At 56.6% G+C, this 24,436-nt stretch overlaps 1 protein-coding gene across 6 annotated transcripts in view; it reads left to right on the forward strand.

Annotated features, from left to right (window-relative positions):
• DGKI (diacylglycerol kinase iota) overlaps positions 1-24,436 on the forward strand; it is a 1,316,934-nt gene that overhangs the window by 992,658 nt on the left and 299,840 nt on the right. For all 6 annotated transcript variants that reach the window (XM_069628758.1, XM_069628759.1, XM_069628760.1 and 3 more), the window contains one exon: positions 948-1,017. In XM_069628758.1, the coding sequence (XP_069484859.1) occupies positions 948-1,017 (70 nt within the window). The remainder of the gene's footprint in view (positions 1-947; positions 1,018-24,436) is intronic.

Consider the following 24,436-nt stretch of genomic DNA (forward strand, 5'->3'; position numbering starts at 1 on the left):
TTAGTGGGTGCATTAGTCCACTGAGCCAAAGACCTGGCTCAGTGGACTTCCCGGAAGGAGCAACACTTCCTGATCAAGCCCCTTTGCCACTTACATGGCATCCTCTGCCCACCATCAGCGTGTCCTTTGTGTGCCTTTTTATGTCCAGGCAGCCTTTCTTCAGCTGTAGTGTGATTGGTTATACCCAGGGCAAATTTGTGGTTAGAACCATCCATAGGCCATTGTCCATGGAGCAGAAAGAGGTTTGGGCGACTAGGTTCACCTCTGTTTCTGAAAGATTCTCGACCTTGTTCCTTCTCTCGTTCCTGGCCAAGCTCGTCATCCTTGCCTTCCATTGTAAGGCACACTTTCCATCTGCAAAGAGGATTCACAGTTGACCCGCTGGTGTTAGGGGGCACTCTCTGCTTTTTGGGATTTTTGAAGACGAATGCAATTGTTTTTGGAGCACTCAGCGCGATGCCCACATTATCCACGCACCATGATGTGTGTGACGACATTTGCGCTTAAAATGCGCTCATCTGACAGATGAGCCAGCAAAGCACATATCGCGCAGGGGGTGATGTCGGGTGCGCTGATACTTTGTGTGTTGTTTTGCGCAACATTTAGGGCTATGTTGCACACAGCTCTTTTTTGGGGTGGTTTTCTTTTTGATTAAGTGTCCCACTGAGACAAGTTATTTTATTCGGTGTGAAATCTGTGTGAGAAAGAGCGTATCCACCTGAAAGGACATTAGCACATGTAACTGATGTGTTCATCTGCCTCAAGGGTCTTTTGCAAATTAACCTTTCCGACTGACGCTTCCTCCCAAGATCAGGCATTCTGGGGTGTCATTCCTCCCTTGTAGTAGGTAGCATGTAGAAACTGCACAGATGTTTGACTCATACACTGAACTTTTATTATTTTTAAACCTGGGTATGAAGGAATGATTCTCTCATCTCTGTTCTCAGGATCCGGAGAGCCCTACGCCGCAACTTCCACCAAGTGAGCGGCTGAATCCCCGATGGTGCTTCCTTGATGGTAAGTCTGCGTGTGATGCTTTTTCCTTCTTGCCATTCTATGTACACCCTGACCACTGCATAGGCTTGGAGCCTTATCACCATGTTTGTATAGAATTCAGTTGAATCAAACACCTTTTCTGCATCTAAGAAAAGCATTGGAAAGGGTCTTCAGTCTTTCCATATAGTTAAGTACATTATGGATCCTTCTCCATTCCAGTACGGTGGGCATATGTGACATGGATCCACACTTAGCAGATTCCTTAGCGCATCTTATCCAGGATTGCAGTGCAAATTCATTCCGGCCAATAGCTTACCGTACCTGCTGTGATTTTATTGCATTCATTAGTTCCTGTTAACTCTTTGGTGCCTCTAGTTTTTGCTTGGTATCCTGTGATGCTCTATTCCTGGGGATATTGCTAATAAAACCCCCTAGTTGTGTCCCACCAGTGTCGAACTTTGATCTCTATAGATGACGCCAGCCTACCTTTCAGCTAAAAGTGTTCCTTATCAACCGGGTCGACCGTTGAGGTCTTCGGAGAGGTGCCTACTCGTGGTTTCATCCTCTAAATGAGTTCGCTCTGGGCACAGATGTTTCTCATGCAAGGATCTGCAGCTTTGGAATAACCTTCCATTTGAATTAAGGAGAGTGGAATCACTGGAGGGGTTTAGGAAGAAGCTTAAAACCCACCTTTTTCAGTAACCTGGGTCACTACTGCTGACTGTACTTCATTAAATACCAACTGCGCCCAGATGCATCTTTTTGCTTGGATCTTCGGATATGCGCTCTATGACTGCCTTTTCCATTCCATTCCATTTCCATTCTATTCCATTTTCCATTCCATTATTAATTTGTGAATGCCTCTGCAATACTTCAGGAATTTGTGTGCGCTCCGCCCTGATGCGCTACAATCTGAACTAAATGTTGGTTTGCATCTTCCATCTCCTGAAGCCAGGAAAGACATTTCCCTATATTATTCCCATGTTCATACAATTTCCCTAGCCTATCCCTGATACAAATCTTTCCCTGATGTAAGGCCCTAAGTCACAGTCACACCTTAGCCCTGTCAAACCCATGCAATGTGGTGCCATCATGTCGCAGATCTTATATGCATTCTAATATCATAAGTGTTTATTTGGATTCTACTCTCTCTGTCATCATGAGTGTGTTCTTATTTGCACAGAACACATTGGCCTCTAGTTCTTTAAAACCTCTATGGGCTTCTTGTGGGACCTCGGAGTGTGCCACCAGATCTGTGTTATTACTCAAATATTCCGATAATGCTACTATCAAAGTGTTTACTAACTTCGTATTGGCTAGATGAAGGGCTTGAGGCGTGCACCTGCGTCTGTGCCCATGTCTGCAGATGGCATTTCTTTTCAGGTGAAGGGTGATCAGATATCCATTCAGCAAGAAATCACATTTCAGATACCCTATGCATCGCCATGCCTTGTACGATGAAACAATCCAGCAAAGAGACCCCGTGTGAGATGCAGAGATAAAGAACAGAGCTTTCTTCTAACTTGATCGATCTGTCCAATGGGATCTCAGCCCCACTGTGGAGAGGAGCATTCACATTAAGAATTTAATTATCTTCCCTCGACCGTTTCCCAGCAATCACTACAACCCTCCCTCTTTGGTCTCTTCATACCATAAGTACCTACTTGAGAATGTCGATCATTTTCAATGCACAACCAGGACATTCATTCTTTTGGTTTTCATTTCTTTGCTTATGCAGATGATACTCAGATCATATTTCGACTCGATCTCCAAGGTGATGGTACGGCCAATCGTCTGAAGTCCTTTTTGGAGGCAGTGAAACATTGGATGGGATCGAATTGGTTGAAGCTCATTGGTGAAGAAACGGGGGTCCTCGTGGTTGGGCCCCCTTTTTGCTTCATCACTATGGATTCCCGATTATCGGTCACCTGACCTGGGTCCTTTACCAGCCCTCTCCAACATAGTGAAAAATCTTGGGGTCAAGATACTAGACTCACTTTTTCTGCGGTTAGGCTTTTCCAGGCTTACAATTCAGAAACAAGTGTTACCTTACACCCCCTCCTGTTACCATGCTTCAGTCAGTGCTGCCATGATAAATGGCAACCTTGACTATTACAACGCGGTTGTGCTTGGTCAACCAACGTACCTCCTTGATCGACTGCAGGTACTACATAATGCAGCAGTTTGCTTGGCCAAAATCACCTCTTACGCTGCCCCGGTGTCTTCAGCTCGGCAGGACCTACACTGGCTGCCGGTAAAAGCTTGCATTTAGTTTAAGACCCTCTGCATCATCCATGGAGGTCCTCAGCGGGAAGGCTGCCTAGCACTCCAGCACACAAATAGTACCCTACTGCTCTAGCCACCCTTTGCGTGCGGCTTCACTGGGCCTACTTAAGCTCCCCGCCTACTGTTTGGAGTGCTGCGGTGGTCGGGCTCTCTCTATGACTGACCCTAAGCTATGTAACTCGTTACCACCTTTTCTTCATAGGATTGAAGATTTCAACCTTTTCAGAAAACATTTGAAAAGATATCTTTTTACTTAATCCTTTGTCAGTCTTTCCACCCACATTTCTCTGCGCTTCGATGCCAATGGTGATGATTAGCGCCATATAAATGTTTGAATCATTCAACCTCACATGGCGGTACACTCTTATCCTCTAAAGTGGAATTGTTTCAATAAAGGTAAAGAAAAACTATAAAAAATTCCCTCTCTTACATTTGTCTCAAACACATTAACTGTCCAGGCCCTATGTCGCACCTGACGTCCCTCCATATCGACTGGGTCTTTGTCCTAGTTCCTCTTCACTGTCTGTGCTTGAACAGTTATAGAGAGATATGGTGTATCTCAGTAACCTCATCCTCTTTCCTTATGCACCTCTAATTGTCCATGCCCTGTCCTAACTGAGAAACAATCTCCGTGGCCTCCCCATTCTTACCCACCTTACATTTTCCCACAAGAAGCATCTGTTGCCCAAAACTGTTTAAGATAAATACCTGGGTAAATAGGTCTCATAATCACCCTGCTTGGCAAGCATGCCTACTTTTTACATGAATATCATTCTCTAAACTGTCCAATCAGCTGATTAGTCTGATGCTGTGTGCCAAATACCCAACCTACTACCTGTATTACACTCCCACCTCATCTGCATCTTTGCCCTCCTGTTCCCATGTAGCCAGCACTAGGGACCTTTATGGTTCTGAGTACAACCATCCCCAACGTGTCCAGCAAAGTGTTCCCATGTTTGTTTGTTTGTTTGTTTCTTTATTTGTATTGTGCACCAGACCCGAAGGTATCAGGGCGCAGAGTTTTCATGGAAATTCACAGCTTGGTTACAGAAATGCCAAGTAAGGAACAGCAATAAGGCAAAAGGTGGCAGTGACAAGTTATCACAACAAGAAATCAGAGGCATAGCTTTGAACAGAGAGGTTCGCAGCTTAGGATACAGAGATAAATACACAAAGCAAAATAGCAGATAAAAGAATAAATACAGGCAAAGTAAAGGATCAAAGGTCAGGCACAGAGATGGTGATTACGAATTATCGCAAGCAGAGCAGAGGCGCAAGTAGGCTAGATCATAGTCGTACTATCTAAAGGATAGTTTGCAGTGAAGTAAGGGAGGCAAGTTTTAGTGGTATGTATATAAAACCCTCAGTTTCCTCCCCCTGTTTTGAGTCGTTCTCTGAGCTCTGTACCTTTCCATTCTTCGGACCTCCACCAAAAACTATGATTCATGTGGGCCACATCAAAACCTCTCACCTTGCCCAGTACATCGGTACGCACTTTCAGTTTCCTCAGTTTATGTTTCGTATCCTCATATATGTTATATTAGATCTAAACCTCTCGTCTGGAGTCACGGGGACTCACCACTCATGTTTCCTCGTGACAAATTGGTTCCTTCGACTAGGAGGCCTGTAGGACCACATCCCCATCTCCACAGGTCAGCAATCTGGAGAGGAGTGCCCTGGGTGCCGATGGGCACTTGGGTGGCAGAGCCCTGCGTGCTTTCTCAAACAGGAAGTAGTGAGACGGCGCATTAGTGTTCACCGATATCTTGATCCAGCCCTCCAGGAACAGGTCTACACTTCTGCCTTACACATTTTCAGATAAACCCACAACCCAGAAGATATAGGCACCACGTGTTCGTCCTTTTGAATCTTCACCGCTGCATGACAGCAATCCTTTTTGGAGAGCATGTACGACATCTGAGACCAAGACCCAGGATCAAGACCCCATCCGCTGCCTTACATACGTCAGAGACATACAGGTTGACCTCCATCACAGTGGATCCATTTTACTATTCAAGAATGGTGCAGGAGTCGTGCATAGCTTGCAGTCCCCCTTCGAATGATGCCTCTCTAATTGGTGTCAGGAGTTCTGTGGCCATTTGCATGTGCATTGCTTCGGGAGCTGTCCAGCATGTTTCACTAAATTTGACTCTTGATTGTTTCATTGGTTTGTCCGTTGCGACGCTTGTTAGGTGTATGGGCTGGGAAGTTTCCCTCCTCCGAGAACAGTGTTGCTGTGAACCTGTGGACGAGTCAACCCCACGCTCTCTAATTTGGTCATCAGACGTGATTGTCACTCTTGTCCTCTGTGCATCCCCTTTCCCCAGAAGCTGATGACCTCCCTCCCCAGGTGTGCCGGAAGTTGGGGCAAGGTAGCCCCTTTCCCAGGAGTGCCTGTTCCACTGACAGAAGTCACGGCAAGAGAAAATAAGGAGCACTGCTACCTGTATCCAGACTCTTCTGTGTCACCGACCTTTAGTTCTTGTAAATCAAGGTGGGAGGAAAGGGTTTGGGAACCCCTTGGAAACAAAAGTACCACTGGGATGTGAGATGTTGTCGCTCCCAGCAGGACGGACTTAGTTTTGGTTTCACCTTGTGTGTCTTTACACCCCTCCTGGTCCACTTTGTTGCTAATACAATAAGTATTCTTCCTGTGTCCAGCATTGTGTGCATAGCATATGTGCCTCTGGACAGTGCCTAAACATAGCCACCACACATAAAAAAGTGCACGTGATGCTTGCGCACTAGGATGCTGGATTGGTGACTGTGAGCACAAGCAAGCATAACAGGTTAATGAGATGGTTTGTCCACCAGACTGGGTATTATTTAACCCAAACAATGTTGATTCCCTTCACGTCTTCTACTCTTAATGGTTTCAGGAATTGAATACATTTAAAAGGAGAGCAGCAAGTAATTAAGTGGATTGAAATTACTTAATTTATACATCTCAATAGGAGTCTTGAATGATTGAATCTTGCTGATATTAATAGTTCCTTATCTACTAGGACACAAACTATCCTAATATCTTAGATACCAAGGGATCCTATGTACAATACACTCTCAGAAACAAAAAGTCATTTCTCCTCTCGCTATGTTTGTTGTTGCTTCTATGTTTAATGTGGGCTCTTGCTTTAAGAAGCACAGCATTGGCTGCCTGTCAGAAGGGAGACATGTTACTTGGTCATTGCCTCTTGAATCTGTTATACAGGCCGATTCATGGAATAATTAGCGTGGCGCAAGTGGGCAAAAACGTGCGAATCGCAGTGGAATAGCGAAAATCGCAGTGCAAGTGCGAAAATCGCACGAAAAGCAGCGCACGTCGATTCATGGAAGTCCGTGCGCGAGAAAACCAGCGGATGTGCGATAAAAAGTGCGCCGCGCACGTTGGCGCACAGGCCATCTAACAGCGTGCGCCAGGTCACAGCGAAAATCGGACAGGCCACAGCGAAATTCGCACATAGTGCGGCGCACGCCACAAAAGTAGGCGGAACACGGGCGTAACACTCGGAATGGGGAACAACTTGCAAAAACGTGGGCGTCACGGGGGAAGTACAGGGCACAAGTGCGCGGAACGCCCACACGCTCGCCTACAACACGTATTCATGGAATAGAATAGGGCAAAAAAGCGCACGCTCAAACCAGCGCACAGGCACAAACAAGACCGCCACAAGAAAGCAGGCGGTAGCGTCTCTGCGGCTGTAAGAAATGTGCGCCAAAAGGTGCGCCAACAAATAGCACCCATATACTGCCATGATGAATTTCCTATACTGTGGCCCTCCAGGACAAATGACGTGCAAAGGGGTACCCACAAACACGGACACGCTGACAAAAAATACGTGTGCGTGTATACCGGGGTGCGCGGGAAGTCTCACACGCGATTTGGCCGGGTACGTGGATTTCAGGGGTGCGCGGGAAGGTCCACACGCGATTCCATCAGGGTAGGTGTATTTCAGGGGTGCGCGGGAAGTTCCACACGCCATTCCATCAGGGTACGTGTATTTAAGGGGTGCGCGGGAAGTCCCACACGCGATTACAGCAGGGTACGTGTATTTCAGGGGTGCGCGGGAAGTTCCAAACGCGAATAGCCTGGGCGCGTGTATTTCAGGGGTGCGCGGGAAGTTCCACACGCGAATAGCCTGGGCGCGTGTATTTCAGGGGTGCGCGGGAAGTTCCACACGCGATTACAGCAGGGTACGTGTATTTCAGGGGTGCGCGGGAATTTCCACACGCGAATAGCCTGGGCGCGTGTATTTCAGGGGTGCGCGGGAAGTCCCACACGCGATTACAGCAGGGTACGTGTATTTCAGGGGTGCGCGGGAAGTTCCACACGCGAATAGCCTGGGCGCGTGTATTTCAGGGGTGCGCGGGAAGTTCCACACGCGAATAGCCTGGGCGCGTGTATTTCAGGGGTGCGCGGGAAGTCCCACACGCGATTACAGCAGGGTACGTGTATTTCAGGGGTGCGCGGGAATTTCCACACGCGAATAGCCTGGGCGCGTGTATTTCAGGGGTGCGCGGGAAGTCCCACACGCGATTACAGCAGGGTACGTGTATTTCAGGGGTGCGCAGGAATTTCCACACGCGAATAGCCTGGGCGCGTGTATTTCAGGGGTGCGCGGGAATTATCACACGCGATTTGGCTTGGTACGTGTATTACAGGGGTGCGTGGGAAGTTACACACGCGATTAGGCTGGGTGGGTCCTCACAGGTGTTCCCTGTACACCCTCGACGGCCCCTGCAGGCAGCCCACAAAACAGGGGACTACCCTGCACACCTGCTCATGTCTCCCACCACCCCCACCCCCCCAGTCACCAGGGGCAGCCTCCACCAGGCCCCCACTCATGTCTCCCACCACCCCCACCCCCCACCATCCAGGGGCACCCTCCACCAGGCCCCCACTCATGTCTCCCGCCACCCCCACCCCCCAGCAGTGCAGGGGCAGCCTCCACCAGGCCCCCACTCATGTCCCCTATCACCCCCACCCCCCCGCCACCAGGGGCAGCCTCCACCAGGCCCCCACTCATGTCTCCCACCACCCCCACCCCCCACCATCCAGGGGCAGCCTCCACCAGGCCCCCACTCATGTCTCCCACCACCCCCACCCCCCACCATCTAGGGGCACCCTCCACCAGGCCCCCACTCATGTCTCCCACCACCCCCACCCCCCAGCAGTGCAGGGGCAGCCTCCACCAGGCCCCCACCCATGTCTCCCACCACCCCCACCCCCCAGCAGTGCAGGGGCAGCCTCCACCAGGCCCCCACTCATGTCTCCCACCACCCCCAACCCCCCACCATCCAGGGGCACCCTCCACCAGGCCCCCACTCATGTCTCCCACCACCCCCACCCCCCCAGTCACCAGGGGCACCCTCCACCAGGCCCCCACTCATGTCTCCCACCACCCCCACCCCCCACCATCCAGGGGCACCCTCCACCAGGCCCCCACTCATGTCTCCCACCACCCCCACCCCCCAGCAGTGCAGGGGCAGCCTCCACCAGGCCCCCACTCATGTCCCCTATCACCCCCACCCCCCGCCACCAGGGGCACCCTCCACCAGGCCCCCACTCATGTCTCCCACCACCCCCACCCCCCACCATCCAGGGGCACCCTCCACCAGGCCCCCACTCATGTCTCCCACCACCCCCACCCCCCACCATCTAGGAGCACCCTCCACCAGGCCCCCACTCATGTCTCCCACCACCCCCACCCCCCACCATCTAGGGGCACCCTACACCAGGCCCCCACTCATGTCTCCCACCACCCCCACCCCCCAGCAGTGCAGGGGCAGCCTCCACCAGGCCCCCACCCATGTCTCCCACCACCCCCACCCCCCAGCAGTGCAGGGGCAGCCTCCACCAGTCCCCCACTCATGTCTCCCACCACCCCCACCCCCCACCATCCAGGGGCACCCTCCACCAGGCCCCCACTCATGTCTCCCACCACCCCCACCCCCCAGTCACCAGGGGCACCCTCCACCAGGCCCCCACTCATGTCTCCCACCACCCCCACCCCCCAGCAGTGCAGGGGCAGCCTCCACCAGGCCCCCACTCATGTCCCCTATCACCCCCACCCCCCGCCACCAGGGGCACCCTCCACCAGGCCCCCACTCATGTCTCCCACCACCCCCACCCCCCCAGTCACCAGGGGCAGCCTCCACCAGGCCCCCACTCATGTCTCCCACCACCCCCACCCCCCAGCAGTGCAGGGGCAGCCTCCACCAGGCCCCCACCCATGTCTCCCACCACCCCCACCCCCCAGCAGTGCAGGGGCAGCCTCCACCAGGCCCCCACTCATGTCTCCCACCACCCCCACCCCCCACCATCCAGGGGCACCCTCCACCAGGCCCCCACTCATGTCTCCCTCCACCAGGCCCCCACTCATGTCTCCCACCACCCCACCCCCCACCATCCAGGGGCACCCTCCACCAGGACCCCACTCATGTCTCCCACCACCCCCACCCCCCAGCAGTGCAGGGGCAGCCTCCACCAGGCCCCCACTCATGTCCCCTATCACCCCCACCCCCCCGCCACCAGGGGCACCCTCCACCAGGCCCCCACTCATGTCTCCCACCACCCCCACCCCCCAACATCCAGGGGCACCCTCCACCAGGCCCCCACTCATGTCTCCCACCACCCCCACCCCCCACCATCTAGGGGCACCCTCCACCAGGCCCCCACTCATGTCTCCCACCACCCCCACCCCCCACCATCTAGGGGCAGCCTCCACCAGGCCCCCACTCATGTCCCCTATCACCTCCACCCCCCGCCACCAGGGGCACCCTCCACCAGGCCCCCACTTATGTCTCCCACCACCCCCACCCCCCAGCAGTGCAGGGGCAGCCTCCACCAGGCCCCCACTCATGTCTTCTATCACCCCCACCCCCCCGCCACCAGGGGCACCCTCCACCAGGCCCCCACTCATGTCTCCCACCACCCCCACCCCCACCATCTAGGGGCACCCTCCACCAGGCCCCCACTCATGTCTCCCACCACCCCCACCCCCCACCATCCAGGGGCACCCTCCACCAGGCCCCCACTCATGTCTCCCACCACCCCCACCCCCCAGCAGTGCAGGGGCAGCCTCCACCAGGCCCCCACTCATGTCCCCTATCACCCCCACCCCCCCCAGTCACCAGGGGCACCCTCCACCAGGCCCCCACTCATGTCTCCCACCACCCCCACCCCCCACCATCTAGGGGCACCCTCCACCAGGCCCCCACTCATGTCTCCCACCACCCCCACCCCCCAGCAGTGCAGGGGCAGCCTCCACCAGGCCCCCACCCATGTCTCCAACCACCCCCACCCCCCAGCAGTGCAGGGGCAGCCTCCACCAGGCCCCCACTCATGTCTCCCACCACCCCCACCCCCCAGCAGTGCAGGGGCAGCCTCCACCAGGCCCCCACCCATGTCTCCCACCACCCCCACCCCCCACCATCCAGAGGCAGCCTCCACCAGGCCCCCACTCATGTCTCCCACCACCCCCACCCCCCTGCCACCATGGGCACCCTCCACCAGGCCCCCACTCATGTCTCCCACCACCCCCACCCCCCAGCAGTGCAGGGGCAGCCTCCACCAGGCCCCCACCCATGTCTCCCACCACCCCCACTCCCCAGCAGTGCAGGGGCACCCTCCACCAGGCCCCCACTCATGTCTCCCACCACCCCCACCCCCCAGCAGTGCAGGGGCAGCCTCCACCAGGCCCCCACCCATGTCTCCCACCACCCCCACCCCCCAGCAGTGCAGGGGCAGCCTCCACCAGGCCCCCACTCATGTCTCCCACCACCCCCACCCCCCACTATCCAGGGGCACCCTCCACCAGGCCCCCACTCATGTCTCCCACCCCCCCCACCCCCCCCAGTCACCAGGGGCACCCTCCACCAGGCCCCCACTCATGTCTCCCACCACCCCCACCCCCCACCATCCAGGGGCACCCTCCACCAGGCCCCCACTCATGTCTCCCACCACCCCCACCCCCCAGCAGTGCAGGGGCAGCCTCCACCAGGCCCCCACTCATGTCCCCTATCACCCCCACCCCCCCGCCACCAGGGGCACCCTCCACCAGGCCCCCACTCATGTCTCCCACCACCCCCACCCCCCACCATCCAGGGGCACCCTCCACCAGGCCCCCACTCATGTCTCCCACCACCCCCACCCCCCACCATCTAGGGGCACCCTCCACCAGGCCCCCACTCATGTCTCCCACCACCCCCACCCCCCACCATCTAGGGGCAGCCTCCACCAGGCCCCCACTCATGTCCCCTGTCACCCCCACCCCCCCGCCACCAGGGGCACCCTCCACCAGGCCCCCACTCATGTCTCCCACCACCCCCACCCCCCCAGTCACCAGGGGCAGCCTCCACCAGGCCCCCACTCATGTCTCCCACCACCCCCACCCCCCCAGTCACCAGGGGCACCCTCCACCAGGCCCCCACTCATGTCTCCCACCACCCCCAGCCCCCACCATCCAGGGGCACCCTCCACCAGGCCCCCACTCATGTCTCCCACCACCCCCACCCCCCAGCAGTGCAGGGGCAGCCTCCACCAGGCCCCCACTCATGTCCCCTATCACCCCCACCCCCCGCCACCAGGGGCACCCTCCACCAGGCCCCCACTCATGTCTCCCACCACCCCCACCCCCCCAGTCACCAGGGCAGCCTCCACCAGGCCCCCACTCATGTCTCCCACCACCCCCACCCCCCAGTCACCAGGGGCAGCCTCCACCAGGCCCCCACTCATGTCTCCCACCACCCCCACCCCCCACCATCTAGGGGCACCCTCCACCAGGCCCCCACTCATGTCTCCCACCACCCCCACCCCCCAGCAGTGCAGGGGCAGCCTGCACCAGGCCCCCACCCATGTCTCCCACCACCCCCACCCCCCAGCAGTGCAGGGGCAGCCTCCACCAGGCCCCCACTCATGTCTCCCACCACCTCCACCCCCCACCATCCAGGGGCACCCTCCACCAGGCCCCCACTCATGTCTCCCACCACCCCCACCCCCCACCATCTAGGGGCACCCTCCACCAGGCCCCCACTCATGTCTCCCACCACCCCCACCCCCCACCATCTAGGGGCAGCCTCCACCAGGCCCCCATTCATGTCCCCTATCACCCCCACCCCCCTGCCACCAGGGGCACCCTCCACCAGGCCCCCACTCATGTCTCGCACCACCCCCGTCCCCCCAGTCACCAGGGGCAGCCTCCACCAGGCCCCCACTCATGTCTCCCACAACCCCCACCCCCCCAGTCACCAGGGGCACCCTCCACCAGGCCCCCACTCATGTCCCCTATCACCCCCACCCCCCCGCCACCAGGGGCACCCTCCACCAGGCCCCGACTCATGTCTCCCACCACCCCCACCCCCCAGCATCCAGGGGCACCCTCCACCAGGCACCCACACATGTCCCCCTGCCCCCAGGTCCTGACGATACTCAATCATGGCAGTAATGGGCAGCATACCCAGCAAAAACACCCAGGCAAGGATTGCATCCACCCACATAGTGAATGCAATTACATGATACAACCCCAATGGCAAGTATGTAAATTAACACATGTCCGTCACACACACATACACAATGGGTGCAAGTGAATGTCAAAACCCATATCATGACATGTATGAAACCAATGAGAAAATACCACAAGTGAAAGTAAAAAAAACATGTATTAAAGAAGAAAAATAAGTAAACAAATCAAACACACAACAATGGGGATAACAAAATAAAAGGTCCATGTCCGAGAACAAATGTAAAAATATAGAAAAAATAGGAATCCAAAAACAAATGTAGTCCAAAGCAATATCATGTGGAAGGAAAATAATGAAAAACCATTTCCTCATGGTGAACACAATAATTAATAAAAGAAATGTTCATTCAAAAAGCAAACTATATACACGAAAATTCCAGGGTCCATGAGCCCAACACCATAAATGAAACTTACTACTACCTAATGAAAAAAATATATACAAAAAAGTGGCCATTGTCCGAGCGGTCCAAAAAAATAAAAATGAATAAAGGAAACCTAACATTAACTAACTAAATAACTATATACAAAGGCAGCGGGCAAGTCCTGCGGCTCACTCGGTGATGTTGCTGGCCAGGGCATCATCGAACTCCATGTCGATGTCCTGGAGGCGGGACTCTGTCCTGGCCCCGAGGTCTCGCAGGGATAACCCCATGTCCAGCTCAAACTCCCTGCGAGCTTCCTCGAGGCACTCAGCCCGCCTCAACGCCCGACGCATGGAGAACTCCGCCCTGACCATGGTGAGCCGCTCCTCTTCCGCCCGCTGCCGCTCCGCACCTATCCGCTGGACCAACTGCTCCCACACGGAAGACACCACCATCCCAGGGTTGCCCTGCCCTCCGGCCGATGCCTGCCCCTCTGATCTTGATGGCCCCGAGCCATGATGCCTCCCACGTCGAGCCCGCTGCTGCCTCCGACGCCACTGCCTCTGCCAGCACGACGGCATCCAGGCTGATGGAAACCACCGACGCCGTCGTGCACGTGCCCTGCCCGATGATGCTGTCACATCTTCCATCTGCTGGGGTCCAGTTGCTGTGTTGTCCACCCCTGCTGGACCTCCGACTCCCGACTGTGGCAGGGATGGGATCCCCACCGAGCTGGCTGCATTGGTCAGGGTAGGTCCACAGGGGGCCCTGGTGGCATCTGGGCTGGAAGACGGCAAGGAGAACGACTGGTGAATAGCCTGCACAGAGGAGGAGAGGGTCGCCAGATTGGCCAACACATGCAGGAAACCCCCGAACATGGCCGATCCCAATTGGGCCACGTCGGCACGGTGCACTTCGTGATGACGTGCGTGCTCCTCCCGGGAAGCACGCACGGCATCACGAATCACAGCCGTGCGCATCGCGACCCCAATCAGGACCTTCTCCACACGGCCAGGGGTCCCCTCGTCCGCAGGTGGAGGGGAGTCAGGTGACATGGACATCCCCTCTACCTGCGGACGGGCCTGGGACGGGGCATCGCTGCTGGTGCATGGTGGTGCACTCACAGGGTCAGGGACAGCGACATGCACAGGCCCCTCCACGGTGACCTGTGCTGCCTCCTGCCCCTGGCCCTGGACTGCACCACTTGCACCAGCAGGGATGCCCCCACCAGGCCCCATGTGCGCCCCAGTGGCGGCCTCCTCCTCCTCTGTGCAAACCACCAACCTGGATGGCTCCTCACCGTCTCCCACCGTAGCAGGCCCCTGTGGGGGCTCACCCACCCCTTCCGCTGCAGCCGTGGGGGCAGCCCCGCCGCCTTGCTCCACAGCGCTGTCTCCGCCCTCTTCTTCACTAGCCGCTGCATAGAGGGAGACAAAGAACACAAGCATCAGGGTACTGTACATAGGTCCCCTAGACAGGAAGCAATAGCAGATGAGCACCACTGTCAAAGTACACTTCCATCATGTCCCTCCACAACACATGGGTCAGTCCAGGCAAAACACACACAGTCACAGGCATGGTGCATGCCATGGACATTTCCATGCATGTCCAATTGACTCTTGAAACATACAATGATATGTAACTCACATGCATCATGGGTCATGCCTATCACATGCACACACTTCACCTCAGTCACATCCATCTGGCCCCATACACCCCAAACACAGCGGATACAAGGGTAATTTGGCTGCTTCACTGAATCTGTGCATTGTCACACACATGTGTCATGCATCCATGGCATGCACAAGTCACAGGCACGCAGGTCAGGCACACAGACATGGCTAACATATATGTACCTGGCATCAGCACCCATCCCTCACCCCCACCCATGTCCAGGTACAGAGACTGGCATGCTCTCATGTTCATAATCTGCATAGGGCTCCCCATGTGGCATTTAAACACATGCTACAACCATGTGGCTCACACATCACTGGTCGCACATGCATTACCATGATGTCCCTGCACACATACATGCATACATGGCCTATGGCACACATACAGGCAAGTATCATAGAACCAGCACACCGTAACATGCCCTGTCTCACACAGTAATGCTCGGACACTTACCGCTCAACTCCAGACGGGTCTCCCTCTCAAGGATCTGGGCGTGGAGCGCTGGGCGTACGCGTTCCAGGACCCTCAACTGGATGGAACTCATGCGGCCCCGGCCCCCCTCCACGAGGCGCCGGGCCTTCACAAGGGTCCTGGACCTCATGTCCTCCCAGCGCTTCTTGATCTTCTGGACCTTGCGGGTTGCCACCCCCTCTGCGTTGATGGCAACCACACAGTCGGCCCAGATCCTCTCCCGTCCTTCCTTGCTGGCGCGGGACGATCCAAAGAGGGCATCATACTGCCCCAGGACATGCTCCACCAGGACACCAACTTCGGTGGCAGTGAAGCTGGTGCCCCTCTGCCCCTCTGGCCTGGGGTTGCCACTGGTGCCAGATGTGGAAGTGCCCGACATGGCAACCCCAGAGGCAGGTGTGGGTGGGCAACTGGGTCCTGGGGCTGGGCTGTGGAGCGATGGAATCCCAGTCGGGAGTCTTCAGTTCCAGCAGGGGTGGACACAGCAACTGGACCCCTGCAGATGGCTGATGTGCAGGCACCAAATGGCAGGGCACGGTGGCAGCAGGCAGGCATGCAGGCAGCAGCAGATGGCACGTGGGAGGCTGCTCGGGGCACTGGGGGGCAGTAACTCGGCCTTCTGGGCAGGAGTGTGGTCTTCCGTGTGTTTTCGCGTGGCCAGCTTGATACGGAGTGATTTGGCACGTGAAAATCCTGCACGTCAGCGTGAAATCCGAGGAAAGGCCCTTAGCGCGTAAGCGCGTCAGCACGCATACGCGATTCTATTGGACCAGAGTCCCTCAGCGCGGAAGCGCGTCTGTGACGTGACCCGCACGGGTGTTCCCCACTCAGCACGTGATGACGGAGCACACGTGGAAATACTGCACGTCAGCGTGTAATTGGACAAAAGTGCGCGTACACGCGATTGGCCTATGTACGTGTATTTCATGGGTGCGCGGGCACTTACACACGCAAGTACGTCAGCGCACCTGTATCCCGTGGTGCGTGGGAATTTCCACACGCTATTGGACTGGGAACTGGATTCCAGGGGTGCGCGGGTCACACGCTCGCCTAGAACACGCGCAAAGCATAAATTTGCGCACTTTAACAATAACAAGCTCAGACGCCAGGATGAACATACCGTTCCTAGCAGCAGTGGCAGTGGGCTACCAAAGGAGGAGGAGGAGGATAGTCAGGGCCAGAATATTCACACCCAGAACCACCCTTTTCGGGATGCCTGATGACCAGGTGTATGGGAAGTACAGGTTTCCACCACACATAATACTGGACCTGGTGAGTGAGTGGGAGGATGACCTCACATCACCCACCCTTTGCTCCCAAGCACTCAGCCCCCTGGAGAAGGTCCTCAATGTACTGCACTTCTTAGCCACTGGATCATTTCAGCGGACAAGTGCCATAGTGGGTGGGGTGTCACAGGCCACCCAGTCACGCTGCCTACACCAGGTCTTGGACATCATCACTGCACGCCCATCAGTCCGCAGGCACATATACCTGCCCAGAACACCTGCAGAAAGGCATGCTGCCGCCCAGGATTTTTACGGTGTGGCACGATTCCCCAAAGTGCTAGGTGCCATCGACTGCACCCATGTGGCTCTACGTCCCCCCAGGGCATCTGAGCACATCTATAGGAACCGCAAGCACTGGCATTCCATCAACGTGCAGGTAGCATGTAATGTCAAGGGAATCATCACCTCAGTATATGCCAACTATCCCGGGTCCACCCACGACAGCTTCATTTACCGAATGTCCACCCTAAACCGGGACTTAGAAGCTGGGCGGCATGGCGATACATGGCTGCTTGGTGAGTATGTATTCCACTGCACATGCATGCATGTTGGATACTGAGCAAGGTCACAACCCCACCAATGATACCAATCACCACCTGCACAGGGGACAGTGCCTACCCTCTCAGCCCCCACATGATGACGCCAATTCGGAACCCCACCACGCCACCCGAGGTAAGATATAACACAGCCCACATTACGACCCGGGGCATAGTGGAGCGCACATTCGGAGTGCTAAAGTCACGCTTTCGCTCCCTTGACCGTTCTGGCGGCCAGCTGTTATACGCTCCCCCAGTAGTGTGCAGGATCATAGTGGCAGCATGTGTCCTGCACAACGTTGCAACACGCCGGGGCCTGGCCGTGGACATGGTGGTGGCCCCACATCCCCAACCACATGCACAGCCGCTGCGCATGGGATGGGAAAGGGCACGGGGGTAGGCAGCCCGTACACAGCTAGTGGCTAATTACTTCACATAGAAATCACACCCCTGTGGAGTGCACACTGCCCTGGCACATTCCATCTGACAATCAATGATGACTCAACCTGACACTGATCCTGAATGTCTGGAGAATGAACCGTGAATACCATATCAGCCTGAGATTGTTCACCTGGAAGTGTCACAATGTGTGCATCCCTACCCACACAGACACCACCAATGCAGTTTTGTGGAGTTACACATTCAAGCAGCTAAAAAGAATACCCACTTGCAAAATGCAACAAGAGGACAGTGCCATGTCAGCCAACCCAACCCCAGCACCGCCACACGACACACCGTGTCATGTCATGCTGTTTGCAGGTAAACAAAGTAATCCCCACAACATGACACTAGTGTCACTATGTACAGTGTCCCTATTAGAAACCTGCAACACCTGAAATGCTCACAGCAATGCCGGACCAACAACATACTTGAGCACGTACTACCATTAACATGACATCACAAATGTTACATATTAGTAGTCCCACCACCTGGAAATGCCTGCACTCCCAGCACTACCAACTGTGCAGTGTTGGCGCCATGTAGAGTTGTAGGTGCACTGCTGCCAACATGGACCCCATCTCCAGACTAGAGGTCCTTGTGTAGACATGAGGAAGGGACCTGCAAATTGGGAGGTAGACACAGAAGATGAGTTACACATCAATGCAACATGCAGTGTACAACACAACAGCAATATGCACTAGGAATGTATACACAGTATTGACTACAGACTGCCCACACAGCTCATGGGAGTCCAACGTCACTGTGTAATTCACTGTCACTTGGGCACACCCTTTGCAAGCCCATGGAAACGGGAAGCAGGAGGGGTGTGTGTGACTCAAACCCAAGCATCTGAACCAAATACATTACAAGCCTGCATGTGCCCAGCCACAATGCAGCGTATGCCCACAGGAACCACGGAAGCCAACAAATCGTCCCAAAAAAATAAGGAATAAAATAAATAAAAATAAAAATAAAAATAAGAAACAATCAAAAATGGCCATTGATGGGCCCGGGGGGGTTGGGGAGGCCACCCAGGAGGTCCGAGGACAGGATGCACACCAGAACCCACCTGCGTGGATCCTGGGAAAATAAAACACCTCCATGGGCTCATGGCCCACACGGCTACCCTATTGTGGGAGTATCACTGCTGTCGCTATTATCACCCTGTGCAGCTGCATCCGGAGGTAGTTGCACTATGGGAGGCAGCCCACGCAAGGCCCTAGTCTGCTCCTCCATGGCTGCAAGCATGCGGGTGTGGTAGGTCTGGTTCTGGAGGATGAGTGTGCGGAGGTCCCCATGCAACAACTCACGGGATGCCCGGACCTCCGCCCTCGTTGCCTGCATCTCAGCTGAGAGCGTACGGGTGAGACGCTCCAGCTGCTGTTCTGTCCTTTGGTGTGTTGAAGCCTCAAGCTCAACAAGAGTCATCCTGAGGTGAAGGAGCTCCTGCCTCAGGGCTTCCCTGTGGCCCTGGGACTCAATGGAGATGGCCTCCTGCAGAGTCGCCAGTGCCGCCCGCCTGTCCCTGTTGGACCCCAACATGTCCTCCCTGTGTGACTGGCAGATGGAGTCAGTTGCCTGCTCTAGTCGCTCCATCAGCCTTTCTGGGGGGGACAATGGAAGTGGCCACCCTATCCATGGCCTGAGCCATCATCTCGGATGATGCAGCCTGTTGGGTTGCCATACCGTAAATGGATTGATCCCATGCGGTATTGCCAGGTGGCGTACGGCCACCACGTCGGCGGGCACCACACCTGTCTGGGGCAAGGCGAACTGCGCCTTGCTGTGCCGGCACTGCCTGAGGCTGCAGGACTGCATTCCCCCTTTGATCTGCTGGCCCAGGAACAGGATCAGATGTCGCGGAGTGTGATCCTGCACCCGTAACCACCAAAGGCGTAGCTGCCAACACTGACATCCCCATGGAGGGTTCTGACCCTGGTGCAGGTGGGTGAGACAGAACAGAATCCCTCCCTGGAACACTCACCTGCGACGGCACGTAGGTCTCATCCGAATCAACACCTGAGTACAGCTCGGGGGAGGTGCAGCCAGAGACACCCCTTGAGAGCACGACCTGCAGCACTTGTGGGTTCTCCCCCACCACCACACCACGTCCCTCACTGGTGGTTGGTCGGCCCTCAGACCCCTCCTGGGTCTGCACCATCTCCACAACCCCAGCAGTATCAGGTGCGTCTTCCCCTGCAAAGACATGAAAACAAAGAAATGGAAACAGGCATTAGCACCATGGCACACAATGAGGGCTGAGAAGCAAGAGAACCAGTACTTGATTGACACATGTCCCACATGACTAAAACCCTCCCATGCATGCACCCTCACTGCGTATGAAGTGCAGGCAAATGGCACACACTGATGACACCAAGATGGAAGATGAACACATTTTCTGCATGCTGCCTGGCAGTGGCATCACACATTGGCCTGTGATTGCCAGGTGAAACACACATGCCATCACACAGATGGCATGTACCATTGCTATTGAGTGAAGATGGAGAGGAGGGCAGCACCTATTCATTCAGTCCAGTTCCCGCATGTAATTGCTTTTCTAATTCTAACAGGTCAGATTTTTCACCTGGAGCTGCCAGTCTGAAATGGTCCAATTGCACAGGGACATGTGTGTACAAATGATATCCAGGTAACAAAGTCACTCCACTTTACCATAGCCATGTCAGACATGTGACTAGTGGACAGCGACATGGCTAGTAAAAGTGGGGGAATGCAAACAATCTGACTGAATGAACAGTGAAAAATAAGCAACAATGTTGTGGCAAGGTGACACTTCAAGGGCAACTGGCGTGCAGTTGGGCTAGATGTCTACTGTTGGCAGAAGGGATACTGCTATGGCCAAATGCAGCTGCGCAGGAAGTATTGCATGAAGCACATGGCTGACCCATACGACTCAGGCGCACACACTCTCACCTGGCACACAAACAGAAGCCCTCACACACACACCATGCACATGGATGACACACACATGCATGTGCACTCACCGGACAATGCCTCGTAATCAGCCAGATCTCCCACGCCTTGGATCTGTTCCTCCGTGACGTAGGTCCCAGCGACTGACTCATGTGGAGTGAGTTCCATGTCTACTACTGGAGACCCACCTCCAGTCACTAGAGTTGCGGCATGACTTGAGGCCAGCTTACTCTTTGCCCTGCGCTTTGGGTCATTCCAGCGCTTATAGCAATCATTGGCTGTGCGCCTCACGATTCCAAGGGCACTTACGATGTCCGCAACGGTCTGCCAGTGTGCCTGGCGTTGTGCAGGTGTGGTCTTGGATCCTGCAACAATGACCATCTCATTGTCATGTCCGGACACATACTCGACAAGTGCATTCAGTTCGTCATCCGTGAAGCTGGGCTTCCTGGACGGGCCGGACTGTGTAGCCGTGTCTGGGGCATCAGCCTGTGCCGGATGAGCACTCTTCCTCTTCCGCTTGGAAGGTGGTGGTGATCCTGAGTGTCCTGCGCCGCTCCGGACACTAGGGGCAGGAGCCCAGGTGGACTCTGTATCAGGAGTGTGGGATTGCACACTCAGCATGGGAGTTGGTGCAGGCATTGGCTCTAGTGTGATGGTGTCAGGGGGAATGTCAGCAGCATGGACTAGGACCGACACTGTCCTGGCTGGGTGTGTGAGGGCTGGGGTGGATGGAGCCGCAGCTGCCCCTGCAGCCTCTCCGCCCTGCCTCCTTGGTGCAGCAGATGACCTTGCTGCCCCAGATCCACGTGGCATGATGGCATCAACGTGCACCAGCGCACGTGTCGTAGCCCTGCTGACCTGGAAGTCAGCCATGGAGTCAGCCAGGTCTGGTGCCACAATGGGCTGGTCCAACAAGGGCTGAGCATGGATGGTGTCAGCCACATCAGCCTCAACGGGAGGGGGGGAGGGGGGGATTATGGGTGCCCGTGACTGGTCCTCCACACATGGGGGGACAGGCTCACCCTGCAAGTTACGACCACGTCCCCTACCGGATCCACCACGGCCACCACTTGTGGCTCTTCCACCTTTGCCACCCTTACGGAATCCTCGCCTCCCAGCCATGGCACTGATGTTAATGTGCGTATGGGAGTGGATGTAGACTATTGTCCTGGGCAATTGGGGGTCAAAGGGGTTGGGTACCAGATGGTAATTGTACCCTAGTGCTCTAGCAAGGCTGAATGTAACCCCTGGGGAAAGATGACGGGTCACGCAACGCACAGGAGGCCCAAAAAAGGGAGATGACGTGCAAGCAACCCCTCCTAGACCACGTGTGCAGAAAGAAAAACCTGCACTACGCTGTGGCACCCAGTAACACAAGAATGAACGTATGCGTGTCACACGCAGCCTAGAATGACCTCTGAAGGGGTAGGCTACACACGGGGCAAGCACAGATGTTAGATACGTGCGTGACTCACCGTCTGCCAGGTAAAAGAGCGTGAAAAATGAGCGCGTTTGGTTGGCAACACCCCCGCCAAAAGAAGATATGTACGCTGTCTGAGGAGACAGGACAACAGTAGAAGGGAACACTGTTTGAGGGAACAGGCCCAGGTAAACCAGTACAAGAGAAAAAATAGAAAAAGCTGTCAGAGGTAACAGGGAGTACGAACTTGAAACGCCGTGAAGTAAATCGCGTGTGAAACGACAAGAAGTACAGAATTCACCCACTCGCTCTCCACGAAAAGCAGTACAAGGAATTGGTGTTCTACACGTACCTTATATGCAGGCCCACACGTACAGCGTCACTTACGCGGCGTGTACGTGCTAGGCCCATTCCCACCAATTACACGCTTTGTCACTTCTGCGTGTAGGTCCATTTGCACCAATTACACGCTTTGTCACTTCTGCGTGTAGGTCCATTTGCACCAATTACACGCTTTGACACTTCTGCGTGTAGGTCCATTTGCACCAATTACACGCTTTGACACTTCTGCGTGTAGGGCTATTTCCACCAATAACACGCTTTGACACTCGGACGTGTCACGCAACTTTTTCCTACGCGTGCACGTGACTTCATAGACGCGCATACGCGTTTACGCGCTAAGGGCCTTTCATCGATTTACACGCAGACGTGTGGGATTTTCACGTGCAAAATCACTCACTACGTATCAAGCTGTCCAGGCGTTCACACACGAAAGACCACGCTCCTGCCCAGGAGGCCAAATTACTGCCCCCCAGAGCCCTGAGCACGCTCCCACCTGCCATCTGCTGCTGCCTGACTGCCTGCTGCCCACGTGCCCTGCCATTTGCTGCCTGCACATCAGCCAGGGGTGCTGTTGCTGTGACCACCCCTGCTGGAACCAAAGGCTCCCGACTGCTTTTCCGTCGCCCCACAGCCCAGCCCCAGGACCCAGTTGCCCACCCACTCCTGCCTCTGGGGTTGCCATGTCGGGCACTACAACATCTGGCACCAGTGGCAACCCCCGGCCAAGGAGGCAGAGGGGCACCAGCTTCAGTGCCAGGGAAGTTGGTGTCCTGGTGGAGGGTGCCCCTGCACTGCTGGGGGGTGAGGGTGGTGGGAGACATGAGTGGGGGCCTGGTGGAGGGTGCCCCTGGTGGCTGGGGGTTGGGGGTGGTGGGAGACATGGGTGGGGGCCTGGTGGAGGGTGACCCTGGTGGCTGGGGGTTGGGGGTGGTGGGAGACATGGGTGGGGGCCTGGTGGAGGGTGCCCCTGGTGGCTGGGGGGTGGGGGTGATAGGGGACATGAGTGGGGGCCTGGTGGAGGGTGCCCCTGGATGGTGGGGGGTGGGGGTGGTGGGAGACATGGATGGGGGCCTGGTGGAGGGTGCCCCTGGTGACTGGGGGGGTGGGGGTGGTGGGAGACATGGGTGGGAGCCTGGTGGAGGGTGCCCCTGGATGCTGGGGGGTGGGGGTGGTGGGAGACATGGGTGGGGGCCTGGTGGAGGGTGCCCCTGGATGCTGGGGGGTGGGGGTGGTGGGAGACATGAGTGGGGGCCTGGTGGAGGGTGCCCCTGGTGGCTGGGGGTTGGGGGTGGTGGGAGACATGGGTGGGGGCCTGGTGGAGGGTGCCCCTGGTGGCTGGGGGTTGGGGGTGGTGGGAGACATGGGTGGGGGCCTGGTGGAGGGTGCCCCTGGTGGCTGGGGGGTGGGGGTGATAGGGGACATGAGTGGGGGCCTGGTGGAGGGTGCCCCTGCACTGCTGGGGGGTGGGGGTGATAGGGGACATGGGTGGGGGCCTGGTGGAGGGTGCCCCTGGATGCTGGGGGGTGGGGGTGGTGGGAGACATGGGTTGGGGCCTGGTGGAGGGTGCCCCTGGTGGCGGGGGGGTGGGGGTGATAGGGGACATGAGTGGGGGCGTGGTGGAGGCTGCCCCTGCACTGCTGGGGGGTGGGGGTGGTGGGAGACATGAGTGGGGGCGTGGTGGAGGCTGCCCCTGCACTGCTGGGGGGTGGGGGTGGTGGGAGACATGGGTGGGGGCCTGGTGGAGGGTGCCCCTGGATGCTGGGGGGTGGGGGTGGTGGGAGACATGAGTGGGGGCCTGGTGGAGGGTGCCCCTGGATGCTGGGGGGTGGGGGTGGTGGGAGACATGAGTGGGGGCCTGGTGGAGGGTGCCCCTGGTGGCGGGGGGGTGGGGGTGATAGGGGACATGAGTGGGGGCCTGGTGGAGGGTGCCCCTGGTGGCGGGGGGGGTGGGGGTGATAGGGGACATGAGTGGGGGCCTGGTGGAGGGTGCCCCTGGATGCTGGGGGGTGGGGGTGGTGGGAGACATGGGTGGGGGCCTGGTGGAGGGTGCCCCTGGATGCTGGGGGGTGGGGGTGGTGGGAGACATGAGTGGGGGCCTGGTGGAGGGTGCCCCTGGTGGCTGGGGGTTGGGGGTGGTGGGAGACATGGGTGGGGGCCTGGTGGAGGGTGC

This window comes from Ambystoma mexicanum, chromosome 12, assembly GCF_040938575.1.
Source record: "Ambystoma mexicanum isolate Mex_15411 chromosome 12, UKY_AmexF1_1, whole genome shotgun sequence".
Lineage (NCBI taxonomy): Eukaryota > Metazoa > Chordata > Amphibia > Caudata > Ambystomatidae > Ambystoma > Ambystoma mexicanum.